The sequence below is a fragment of the Ciconia boyciana genome, chromosome 3 (genome assembly GCF_034638445.1).
Source record: "Ciconia boyciana chromosome 3, ASM3463844v1, whole genome shotgun sequence".
Lineage (NCBI taxonomy): Eukaryota > Metazoa > Chordata > Aves > Ciconiiformes > Ciconiidae > Ciconia > Ciconia boyciana.
In genome coordinates, this window is record NC_132936.1 from 29,553,329 (window position 1) to 29,567,376 (window position 14,048).

Genomic DNA, 14,048 nt, shown 5'->3' on the forward strand with positions numbered 1-14,048 from the left:
GTACTACTGCAAGTGGTAAAGCTAGCCAGAAAAGCCTTACAGTGAATAAATTGTAACAGAGCTTTCCAATGTTTTTGAAATGTGCATATATTTTTAATGACATATTTATTACATAAGATGAGAAAACTAACCTTCATTGAAACTTAAATGACCCAGTTAGAGCCATTCCCACTGTTTTATTTCAGCATGCAAGTCAGTAAGATGCAAAAAGTGATAGTAGAGCAAAGCAATCTTACCTCAGAATTGCCAATCCCCTTTTTTAACCCACTGCTTTATACAATCTTTTTACTATTTGCAGTTTGAAGCTGGTTTTGTGATCTCAAAATATTTTGTTTCAGTTTATGGATAGTACAGAAGTTAGTTTTAAACACATAGAGGACAGATGGCTGCTTGTGAATTGTTGCTCACATCACTGTGAAGGCCGCTGCTCTCTCAGCAGCTCAGCTGCAGACTCCACAATTTAACACTTTCTCAATATAATCTCAGCATATCTAACCTTTCTTCTCTGAAACCCCAAAAGGCTGGAAAAAGTGTTCACCATCATCTCATCCTTGGCCTGAGAATTTATTAATTCTAGGCGTGGTAGTACTCATGTACTTTGAACCACATTTCTGGCAGAAGATGAATTACATTTAATTTTGGGGATACATCAGAATGCTTGGAAATTCCAGCACCTGAGTAAGTTTATCTCTATGGATGTAAGACATACAGGAGTCATCACTTCTGGAACAGTCAGCCTTGCATGCATCACCATGAGAATACCATCTTCTTTTCAAAGGAACATTAGCAGTGTTAAACTGAACTATCCATGCACTGTGGTATGGACACAGGGTTATGGCCTACAAACATGAACAATCAAATGATGGAAGTGAAAATTTTTCCATAAGATAGTGCACTACTCTAATGCTATCGTATTAAATACATCACTTTTTTTAGGTAGGAAAAAAAAAAATATATATACACACCCAGTAACTAATTATCTGCTTGTATGGATGAGTATATAGTAAGTAAAGTATATTCACTTAGATAAGCATTATGCCCTTTAAAGAGGGAAAAAAAAGTATTCCATTTAATCTCCATTCCAACACCTTCCATGTGCTCTGCTCTGTCTTTCTGAGTTCTCCCCACCAACCAATCCTCCCCTGTCCTAAAGATCCGCTATCCAGTCACCTGCCTTTTTCCTCACCATAACGCCTTCTGCTCTATGTTTCTGACATCCTTCTCCAGTAAAGCTGCCAGCTTTACTCCCAGCTCAAGTCTCCATGGAAAAAATAAAACACCACCTCCTTTCCACGGAGCTTCTGAGGATAGGAGAATATAAAACAGAATGAAAGTGGCCAAGGGTGGGAGGTTCACTACTTATATTAGCTGCTTAGAGGAAGGCTGGGGGAGGCGTCAGTTACCAGGGGAAGGCAATGTAAAGGAACAAGTTGGAAGATCAGCACTAAAATGGCAGAATCTGGACAATCTCCCTCATCTGTAATGGGAAGACCATCGATATAAACAAATAAAAGTCTAAGTTCACAGCTCATAACACTAGTACACTCCAAAGTTTGAAGGCTCTATTATGTAAAGGAAGAAGCAGACAAACTCTGAACAGATTGAAGTTTTAGGTACAATGTTACAGTACTACCTTTTAAAATAAAAAGCATAAATAAACTATTAACTGCTAACCATAGTACTCCAAAAGGACTGTAAATGTTACTACAAGGAAGATCTCAGTTGCTCTTTAGTATAAACTTGGGAGCATCTCTGCAAAATAGATTGTTGTGTTTCATTACTGCATAGTTTGATACATAAAGATGCATGGCAGACAGCTATAGCGTGTCTCTGAACACATGAAATACAACAGTATCAAAATTAAGTAATTGTTCACAGAAGCTTTTCAGAAACACTTGAACCTCAATTTAATTTTTCTTAAATAACCAACAGCATTTTCAAATGCTTATTAGCAGCTACTTTTATCTATCCATTTTAATTGAATAAAACTTAATTAAAAGATTCCAGAAGTCCTTATTAAAGGTTCAGCATTTTGAGTTTTCTTCAGTTTCTTAGAGCTAAAGTAACTGAACATTTTACACCTGTTAAATCAGAATTTAATTCTTCACTTTGCTTTAATTTTCTTCTCTAGATCCTTTTCTGTACTGCTGTTGTGGTTTAGCCCCAGTCAGCAATTAAGTACCACACAGCCGCTCGCTCACCCTCCCCGCAGTGGAATGGGGGAGAGAATCTGAAGAGCAAAAGAAAGAAAATTTGTGGGCTGAGATAAGAACAGTTTAATAATTGGAACGCACAAAAAAAATACTAATAATAAATTGTAATGAGAAGGAAAATAACAAGAGATGGAGAGAGTAACAAAACCCTGGGAAAAAAGAAAAACAGTGATACAACCGCTCACCAGCTGCTGACTGATGCCCAGCCAGTCCCCAAGCAGCGATCGCTGCCCCCCAGCCAGCTCCCCCCAGTTTATATACTGAGCATGGCGTCATACAGTCAGTTTGGATCAACTATCCTGGCTGTGCCCCCTCCCACCTTCTTGTGCACCTCGCAGAGCATGGGAAGCTGGAAAGTCCTGAACTAGTGTAAACATTACTTAGCAACACTAAAACATCAGTGTGTTATCAACATTACTCTCATCCTAAATCCAAAACACAGTGCTATACCAGCTACTAGGAAGGAAATTAACTCTATCCCAGCCAAAACCAGGACAGTATCCACCCCTTATTCTATACCACCTACATGATGCCCAGGTTCTACCCTTTCTAATACATTCCAATTAATCACCACCACTTTTCCTGTCTTTTGATATATACACACAGATATCATTCCCTTAGTCTATGGGCCATGCCTCTAAAAAGTCCATTGAGTTCATTTAGTCCATGACTTCGGGCTCCATCTGTCATAACAGTCTTTCAGACGGTGTGTGGTGTTGGGACTGTTGCATGCTGAAGACAGTTCTGGTTCCATCACTGCTACACTTTGCTTGGTTTCATCGAAGTTCATTCTTCATTAATCTGGGTGATTCTTACTGAAATACCATTTATATGGTGTATAGTAACCACAAAAGTGATGACATACAGTATTATATAGCAATTAACATCACACCATTTAGTTCATTGGCTATTCTCACCCAAAATCAAATCCCCCCTGCTACCCCCTTCTCAACTTCCCTTACAATTTTCCATTATTTCTCTCTCCTTTTTCCACCTTTCCTGCATTTTCTGTTCCTTTTTCCCCATTCTTCCCTCTCTCCATCCTATTTTATCATTATTTATAAAAAACCTTTAAAGGCTGTGAGAAGGGACAGAGGTGAACTGTCAAGAACTGGAAAGTTGCAGCCAAAAGTTGGTACTAGCTTCTAATTATCTTCTATCTCCAGCTCAGGACTTCTTAGTGTTTGGATGGATGCAGAATCACAGTAAGCTCATGCTTTGTGTCTAAACCAAGCTGGTCCATTTCCACTTTCTGATGAAGACATCTCCTTCCACTTCCACCACAAGAAGCACTTGGATAGTTGACAAGATGAACATTCCTTATTAAAAAAAGCATTGTCTCAGAATCTTTGTAGCAGTGGAAAAAACTGAGTCTTCTCTTCTCCCTTGCACCTGACATATCATTTCAAATTATTCATACACTTTGGGGCAGCAAGAATATTTTCATGCTGGAACAGATGGTTTGTGTATTCTAACAAGCTGGTATTGTAGGAACACCTTTTTGTCATGCACAACTCAACATAAACTACTGTATATCCAGGTTACCGCACAGTTTAGTCTTCCAGAAAAAGAAGAGTAACAAAATAGGTAACATGAGTACCTGTTTTCTTACGTTCCCTGCTGACCTATGGATCCCTTTGCTTTTCCACTGATTCAATGAAAACATTTCTTACAGGATTTTGCACAACCTGATTTGTTGGTGTTTACACTAAACCATTTGCAGGAAGCAAAGAACAAACCAACCACGCCAGTAACAGCAGCAACACAGCATCTGGAGGAATCCTAACACAAAATTACAGGACATTCTGCAATAGTGTATTTACAGAGACAGACCAATCTTCTTGTTAAACAGGAGTGTGTAGGATCAGGAAAGACAGTCCACATAACATAAGAATTGAGCATGGCAGACTCCCCGGCAATGGCTTGTGAGCATAACAATACATGGATATATAATTCATATATTTACCCTGATCTATGAGTATGAGGAGGAAGTTCTTTCAAATTCTAAAATGGGCTAAAGTAAAGCCCGCTAGTTTGCATACAAATATTAGTGAAATAATTGCAAACATGTATCTGTGGGAAAGCTAAATCTATTGATAGCTCTACGGTCCTATAGATACACCAGGGTAATAAGCATCATTTACCAAAATTAACTCTCCGTTTTCCTGTTGAACAGCTATCTGAAGACAGGGAGGGAGAAAGGTCTCTTGGAATTCTCCTTTACTTTATCATTCCTTAATTTACCCCTCAAACATCAACAGAAAAGCCAGTAAGTCACTTGAGAGTTTGGTGCTGCTCATTTCAACAGAACTGGGGAAAAATCAGTTTAAGTTGCAAATAGGAAAGTCAAGGAGCCCGCTTCATAGCTGCAGCAAATTAGCACAGTCCTAAGTATTCAGGAAAAACAAAGTCTCTCTCTTTTCCCAGCTAGAGCTCACGCTCTGACCCCAGAGGATACATGGCACAACCCCCAGACAACACCAAGTAGTTCTTACCGCAATCTCAAAAAAGACAAAACACAAGAAACAAATTTGCTTAGAAATATTCAGAAAAATCAGCAATATGAGCCTACATTATCAGAAATACGGAGCATAAAAATTTACACCATGAGAGGTAAGAAGATAACTCTAAATTTTTCAACACCAAAAAGCCATTTTTGAAGCATATACACGCAGTCCCTGATTTCATGGCAAGGTCTTTAACTTCAAGCATTTGAAAGAGAGCTTTGAAATATATATTTGAATCCTAGGGAGCGTTAATTTGAATCCTAGGGAGCATTTGAATCCTAGGGAGCATGCCAAGAGGGGATTTGTCTTCTTTCTCCAGTGCTCACATCTCCTAGGAAAACTATTTTTCCTCTAATTCGCAGTGCTGCTCTCTGGAAGTTGACTGATTATGAGCCAGGGGCTTTGATCCCTACTTTTGTTTTTGCTGAAGACATACCTGCCTTCACAGTTAGCAAATCTAAACTGTTTCTACTATAAAAAGTAGAATTATTTTTCTCCTGGATCCAAAGCAGAGATAAAAGGAGGAATGCAGATTTTAATAAATTTTTGTAAAAGACTAGCATGAAGTATTACTTTTTCCAATAGCTACATCAATTCCCAGAATTCAGAGTATTTTATAAATCAAAAGCTTTTGAGGTTTACATCTTTTGGTATAACCTTTACAACAAGAAATAGATGCTAGAGTATCTGGTGAACACTTCAGCAGGTACAGAGAAATTCAAAGGCAGCAGTGACCTGCCCTGTGTCTTTTAGGTTTTGGATCATGCTAACCCAAGAAAAACAAACAGGAATGCCCATTGTCAGCAGAGCATTTGAAGTTTTAAAGATGTCTTTGGTTATATTACATGCAGCCATATATGACCATCAAAACTTTTTATCATCTTATTTAAATGTGGATGATCTTCAATATTACCATATTAGCATTATTATGAGTTTCACTTGTTAAATTTTTCAGTATTCAAACTAAAAATTCCATTTTCACAGCAAAACTTGCAAAATCAGGAACAGGCATAAATTATTCCAGGTTTTTTGGGGGGTTGGAGGTTTTTAATCTGCTGAAAGTCTTAGATAATTTTTCTTCATAGTTTTTATTAGTTCCAGTCCTTTTTAGGATAAGGAAATAGCTGTACTTATTTCCAGCAGGATTCTAATTAAAATATGACAGGATTTACAGAGGACTGTAATAACCAGGATTATTTTTGCCTGCAAATTTAAAAAGAATAATTTTGTATTAAAAGTAATAAGAATAATACACATTTCTTATAAAGCTCTTTTCACTTAGATATCTCAAAGATTAGAATGAAATTCAGCATTAGCCTACATCTTACAGATGGAAGTTTTAGAATTTATTCACTGAAGGTGTATAGTACAAGGAAGAAACAAGTCAAAACTCCATGTACTATGCACTTCAGACCTTTACCTGAGTGTCGAGATTTTCCATTTCTCTGGTCAGACTGCATAGTCCTTATTTGTTTATACAGCCAAAGACTATACTGTAGCATCATTAAAGTTCCTTACTTTATACACTTCATTTTAAAAACTGTCTGCTTCCTCACTTATTCTGATACAGTGTGCTGATACTCCTAACCCTGTGCTACAATACCCATCCAAGGACTGAACAATGCAAGGTGAACAAAAGATGAATGCATACCTTCACATTGCTTAGGCAGGACCTGCCTGCGAACCAGCATTTTTTTTTTCTGTCATTCATGCTTTAGTAACACCTCAAATTATTGAGGAAAACACTTTTTATTTATTTATTCTCAAAAGTTTTTGAAAGAAAAATGTGTATTCTGAGGTCAGCCATGAGGACACTGAATTTTCCTTCAAATTCAGCAGCTTGTTGGAGAAAAGAGATTCAAACTGAAATAGTTAAAAACTGCTTGTTTTTGAAAAGGCATTCTTACCCTGAAGTACCGGATAACTGCAGTGACCCTGCAGGTCAAGAAAACACTGTTTCATTTAGGCAGCACGTTTAGCCTACGGTACAGCTGCAAGGCACAGAAAGGAGTGATGTACTCCTATTTTAATAAAGCCTGAGGAGGAATTACCAAACAACAGCTACATTTATGCGTTCTAAAATAAGACCCAACACATCTCATACTCTGAGCTTGAAACTTGTGTCCTCAGATGTCACGGAGGAACCATTCTACTCTTATGGCATTGCTTGGGTGGGCTAGGTAGATGTTCAGCCTTTCTTAGAGTCTTACGCACTGGTCACTATTGACCATGTCAGATTTTAGAGACTATTAAATAGCCCAGCATGCTGTAGCAAATCTGTCAGTATATGTTGTCTGCATATTGCTTAAAGGAGAAAAGCATGCATCCAGTGCACAAGAATCCGATACATCTGTTGGGCCAGACTAGCCCTTTCCCAGAAGGTGCTAGGATATGAAACTATTTTGGCATGCGGAGCCCAATCATGCCACCTTCTGGTTAGGAATGGCCACTCTTTTCTACACATTACACAGGTGTTCCGTGCTTGGGAAGTTAATAGTTGACTGGGATTTTCTAGTCGGCTAACAAGCTATTCTGCCTTCTCTTGGTACTGACTGCAAGTATTATAAAATTTTTAAACTCAAGAATTTGGAAAAATCTACTTTGAGGCATAAAGGAAGAGAGAGGGACGATTACAGCAAGTGTTCCCTGAATGAATACACCAAGGAGACTAAGTATGAAAAAAATTTACCAGAAGAATTCCCAGGATAAATAAAAAAAAGCTCTTCACCTTCCAAGGAAAACATTCATGTTGCCAAAACTCAGTGCACGCTGTTGACGAGGCTATGGCCATCCAGATAAACCTCAGCAAATGCCTTCAACGTTCCCTTAAAGGGTTGGTACTAAATTCTGCTGTTTGCACTGAATTATACCTTAAGCAGCTCCATGGACTCAAATAGCACCATTTAAAGAGTGAAGCTTTTTTTTTTTTTTTTTTTACACAAGGGTATCAGAATCTAACCTTTAGTTATTGCATTTATATTGTTCCCTCTTTGCAAGAGAATTTACTGTGTTTCAAAGTACATGTTTTCTAAGATCACAGATCAAATGGTCCTAAGCTGCTTCAGATGTCTGAAAGGGAAAGATTTTTATTATTTATTTTTTTTTAATCACATCTATCTATTTTTTTTCTCCTCTTAAGGGAGCCCAGCTTTTATGACTAACAACTTAGGGTCAATATAAACACTTACAAAGGTTGCTTTGTTATACTCATTCTAACATTTTACAGTATTTTGTTTTCCCTAAATCTGGTTATCGCCTGGGATTCATCTGCATTACATTCTGCAAGGCAAAAGCACTTCCTAAGATTACGAACACATACCATGTTGTTACACCACAATAAAAAAAAACTGTTGCCTTTTTAAAAAAACATTAAAAAAGCAAAACTCACTCAGTTATAAAACCTGCAGTATATTCTACTGATTTTCATGATTACAAAGAAATTAGCTGCATCAGCCAATATATTATCTTTGTATAAGGACTACCTGATAGCCCACTAATGGCAATAGAAAGATTCCCGTTACCTTTAGTGAATTTTGAACCAAGTCTATAATGCCCAGCACATCGCTGCTTTATAGAAATAAGTGCCTTGTATTCATCTAGAGTTTGCACTGATATTACTCCTTTTTTATTGAAAAAGATCCAAATTATAGATCTATAAATCTAGTTTCTAATGAAACCAAGACTTGTAAAATATGTGCTCTAAACATTAGCGGGCTTCCTGAGTCAATCTTCCAGTTATTTACACTGCATTTCCTGGGACAGCAAAGTAAACGATGATTAATACAAACTATTTTGTGAACACAGATTTCTTCTCACCTGATGTAAACATCAAGAAAAAAAGAAACAATAAGCAGAAAAGTGACCGCTCACAGATTAATATTAATGTATGAATTTACATTAACATTTTACATTAATCTTATTTTAATCCAAAGGCTTATTTAAACAGAGTAAACTAATAAATTTGCAAATATATTTTCACAAGTAGTTTTCAATGGAAAATTTGATAAAAAAATAAAAAGTATCAGAGGCCTGACTTTAGCAGATCACAGGCTTGACCAACAGCCTGTCACATCTTGGGCTAAGGATATGATTGTCATATTCTATACGGCCAAGACAAATAATTTTCATATAGTGACCTTATTATTGCCCCAGGTTTTCAATAGAAACACACAGTTATGAACTAAATTTGCCTTCCTATAGGAAAAGCAAATGAACCGCCAACAGTCCAAAGAAATCCAAAACCCACATAAGCCAATATATGAGTTGAAATCCTGAACATAAGACAAAATGAATTTGCATTACATCAACAGTTTTCAGACTAGCTAGAACAATTACTGCAGGCTTGTATGAAAAACTGTACTAATGCTCATTGAGTGTAAAGACTAAGTAATTATATACCTTTTGAATAATCATGCCCTGTCCTACAACAAGCTTTATGATGCTGAGCTATATGAGTCTAATTGACACGACTGGAGGTTTAACAAACTCATGCTATGCCACATGGAATAATCCAGAGACTTAACTCAAGATTAAAGTTAAAGGCCTGATTCTCATTGCCTTCAGAATGCCAATTGAAAGTCTGAGGTCAATTGTGCTGTCATTACATAGAGAGAAATTAGCTACCTCATTACCCAAGTAATGCTGATATTTCCATGGGGAGAGATGCTGTTACTTTGGCCAGCTCTTTCCAATAGGTCTTTTCCCTTTGTTTGTATTACAAAACACATAGCTGGCTTTAATAATATACTATGCAAGACATTCCAAAGCCACACACGTATAAATACACACACACATATATAATTTGCTTGTCCCAAAAAGTATATAGACAATTAGCTGACACTTTAGTTTATTAAAAATAACACTGATATAAAACAAGTTTTAAACTACCAAACAGTTCCAGCTGGTTGTAGCTTTCTATGTCATCCACACCTTCACAGCTAAAGTCACACACTTATCTTTATATTCATAATCACAGACATCTTACACAAAGCAATAAATATTTACATACATGCAAAAACAGCACACATAGCTCATTAGCTACCATGGTAGGAAATAGCACTAGAACAGAGAGGCTCTCAGTTCTCACTGGAGCTTTAGAGTGTGCTGTGCCATAAGCACAAGTTAGGTACAAAAGGTACTGCTCAAGAACACACTCTTAATTTTTCACATTCTTCATCTGACCAAGCATTGTCTGACCTCATACATTGACCAGGGTACCTCCTTATCAGAAGCAGTACAATCTTACCCAAGAAAATAACTACCTGTAACCAGTTTACAATAAAATCATTTAAAACTATCCATAAAACATTGTGATTCTTCCAGCTCTTATAACAGCCTGGTACACAAAATAGTTCAGTTAATACAGAAAAACCCTCTCCAACAGATGGAGATTTGCCTATTCTTTAGAGTTCGGCTACCTATTACAATTAAAAGAGGTCTTTTGTTTTCATTGCTGACTAGATTATATTATCAGAATAAATATGTTCAATGAATTTTGCAAAAGTTTGAATAAACTAATATAGACTGAGGTAAATATCACCAATTATTCACACTTCACGAGTTCTTCTAAGAGATTACTTATAAATGACTTTTGCATTTCTAATAGTGTAATAATCATGTAGGAGCTACTTCTATATGAAACAGGTAATGACCCAGGGGAAATAAAATATCTTCTGATTAAGGCATTATATTAGTCTCATTTAGAGACTGGGTTCATTTTAAGAATCCACCACGGATTCCTTCTGTGACTTTTTGAGAAATTGTTTTATGCCTTCACACTTTGTATCTAAGAAACATTAGCACCTTTTTCCTCACCTTTCTTTGTGTTGTTCTTAAGTATGCAAATTCTCTGCCACGGGAAGTGTCCCTTTTCTGTGGGTTTCACCACACATTGCACCATGGAGGCTCTAATCCAGGTAAGGACTAAAGTAAATAATTTCTATTCATCCCTCAGTGGTGAGGGGTAAAGAGCTACCATTCAACTATGCATCTGACACAGGTCAACCTGTAGGACACAGACCTACATATTAAAAACATAACTTATTTTAAAAACAACAAATTACTTAAGTACACCAAAACACACAAACAAACAAAAAAAATCAAGCAAACAAAAAAAACATTAATGAGGAAGAACGTGGGGTCATATATTTACAAGTAAATCCAGTGTCATAAATTGAAACTGTATTTCTGGAATGCTTATCACTTCTGTGTCCTTTTGCAGTTTCACCCAGCAGCATGTCCCTTCTCGTCCTCAGGTTTTAGCAACTGACATGAAAAATCACAGCACTATCAAGTCAGAGCAAATGCTTGAGGCTCTCGACTGAAGCAAAAACCTTCAAATCTACACTTACACATTTTATATGAAATCTACTGACAATCAAAAAAGCTTAGTATACCATAAAAATAACACCTGGCTGCTATTGTTATGTATGTAGCTGATCGTACATTATATTTTAAAGAACAGAAATCCAGAGTCTGGAAGCATCGCTTCATCGTGGACATATCCCAGAAATACAGTATTACACAGATCCTTGCACTACTGTCCCATGTTCTTCTGGCACCCAAAAAAAAATTCTGCCAGTTCTATACATTTCCTTTCTATTTATACCCAGCAGCAACCAGTGCATTAATTCTTGTTTCCTTAAGTAGTTATACTCTTACCTTGATGAAAGTGTTTTAACAGTCATCATATGTTAGGCTCTAAAACGAATCTCTAGAAAGCTTGACAGATGGTGTTTTGAAGGATAATGCCAGGTATCTGGTGTGAATCTGCCACTAGTATTCCCTACAGACAACTCACCTTCATCTTCTAAAAATCCACTAAAATATATGTAGTCCTAGTTACACCAAGAAGGAATGAGAAAACTAATCATTTATTCAATCTCATAGTTGCCCAAAATGCAATTTTTGCATGGACTTGACACCTAGAAACACCTATTTTATTCTCCTTTTTTTAACTTTACTTTGCACGCTTTCGATTTTGTCCTTCATGCATTTTCTTTCCTTTCCATGCTTACGCACACACTCTCAGTAGATACCTCCCCCCTCTGGGAAAAGATCGAACTACAAGGTGCAAAAAATACCTCCCTCTAAGAAATAAGGACTTTTGTTTATCGCATGTTTATTAGAAAAACAACTGTAAAAAGTAGCATGGCTGCCTCTTCAGCAGCAAAGTAGCTATGACAAAAGTGTACTAAATGTGTCAGTATTCATAGTGAATTTCCAAGCTATCAAACAGGAGCACTCTAACAAAACCTGGACTCAGTATCTTCATTCACACTCAATAAAACATATATTAAGGAAAGACAATATAAAGACTGCTGACAGAGAAAGACACTTACTGCTAGCACCGTAAGTTTTAATTACTTATGATTTTCCTTAAGACATAACAGAACTTTGGAAATTATTCGCCACCTCTGAACGCGAGTTTATTTGAATTTGTCACTCTCTCAAGGGCTTAACCATACATTTCTTTGCCTTAGTCTCATTTAAGGGCTTGACAGGTTGTCTTGATTTATGCATCGTTCTTTACTACTTCTTTTTGACATTAGATTCCAAATTTAACAGGGACTTTTAAAATGAGTATTATATACCTCAGAAGAAACAAGTATAAGGGGAACTTACTGGATTACACTTCTGCAAAAGTTGAAATGCTGTACCACAAGGCCTGCTATCAATAACTATATTAAGCAGTTATTAAAAGAGAGACTAAATTATAAACTTTTTAAAGAATCTCCAGTTGAACTAGTTCAACTAAAGCAAGGAAAGCAGAGTGAATTACAGTGAATAACAAAATGTTACGAGCAGTATATTCTGCATCACCATACAAATCCAAGAGAAAAATCATCACGTCCTGGATGAAACAGTGTGAAGAAATTGATAAGCCATATCCAATCGATGCTTGACATTGCGTAGTCAACTAAAATAGTGCCACATTAACGGCATAATAGTATTACCATATAAACCTTATTACTTAAGCATGGGAAACAAGATGTAACGAATTTAACGAGAAACCAGCATCTGTCTTTATGTAAATAAAACCGGGAACCATGGAAGCCCTTCCCGCCGCGGCTAACCAGGCGCAGCAGAGGCGATGCATCTCTAACCAACAGCCACGGAAGGGCATTTCCCAAAGCGGGGAGCGAAGGCACACGCTCGCTGCGAGCGGAGGCAGCCGGCGGCCGCAGCCGGGCTCCCGTCAGACGGGCTCCCCCAGCGAGGAGCCCGGCGCGGGGTCCGGCGGAGGCGCTGGGGCACAGAAGCCCCACGAACTACCGCTGCCCGGCCCCGGCAGGGGCCACGCGCGTCGCTCCGCGCCTCCCAGCGTCCACGCGTGGCCAAGCCCCCCCCTCGGCGGAGCGGGCGCCCGCTGGCCGTTTCCAGCGCCGAGGCGGGGTGGGAGCGCGGCCGCACCGCCGCCCGGCCCGGCCCGGCCCGACCCGACGCCCGCCCGCAGACCCGCGTTCCCTCGCGGGCGCCCCGCCGGGGCCGCCGAGCGCCGACCCGGAGGGCGGCCCCCGCCCCGCGGAGCGCCCGGCGCTGGGGGAGCGGCGGGGCCGCGGCGCGCGGGAGCGGAGCCTTACCGTCGGCCAGGAGGCGCATCGCGTGAACAAAGGAGGGATCCAGGCTGTCCTTCTCTGCCATCAGCTCGGGCAGGTACTTCTCCTGCTCCATCGCCTCGGGGCCGCGGCGCCTGGGCACGCCGGGGCGGGCTGCGCGGGCGCCGGCTCGCTCCGCGCCTCCGGTCGCCTCCTCGTCGCCCGCCCCCCTCGGCGCCCCGCGCCTCGCAGGTGCGCCGCGCCGCGCCGGCCGCCACTCCCACGGCGGGGCGCTGCCCTCGGCGGCCCCGGCGCCGCCTCCGCCTTCCCCTCGCGCCGCGCGGGGGCGGGGGCTGGGGCGTGCGCGGGCCGGCGCGTGTCGCTGTCCCCGCGCCTCGCGCAGCCTTCTGTCCCCGCCCCCCCCTCCCGCCAGTGAGCGACCCTCTCCCACCGGCGGCCTTAACTAGGGAGGCGGGGCGAGGCGCGCCCCGCCCCCCGCCGCTCCCATTGGTGGCTGCGCCCCGCCAGGCGGGGGCCTACGCGGGAGACCCGCCGCGTCATTGGCTGTTGCCAGGCGGGCGGCCCCGGGCGGCGGGGGCGGGGCGGGGGGCGCGCGTGAAGGAGAGTGTGTGTGCGCGTGTGCGTGTATGTCTGCCAGCGCGTGCGAGTGTCTGTGTGTATCGCTGTGTGCAACTCTGCGTGCGTGCGTCTCTGTGTGTCTGTTTCGGTGCGCACGTGTGATGTGTGTGCGCGCCCCTGTGGTTTTGTGTGTGAACGCGTGTGCGTGCGCG

The 14,048-nt window shown here is 40.4% G+C and overlaps 1 protein-coding gene across 2 annotated transcripts in view; it reads right to left on the reverse strand.

Annotated features, from left to right (window-relative positions):
* The window catches only part of KHDRBS2 (KH RNA binding domain containing, signal transduction associated 2), a 439,124-nt gene extending 425,731 nt beyond the window's left edge, over positions 1-13,393 (reverse strand). For both annotated transcript variants that reach the window (XM_072857819.1, XM_072857818.1), the window contains exon 1: positions 13,303-13,393. In XM_072857819.1, the coding sequence (XP_072713920.1) occupies positions 13,303-13,393 (91 nt within the window). The remainder of the gene's footprint in view (positions 1-13,302) is intronic.
* Positions 13,394-14,048: the final 655 nt, after the last annotated feature.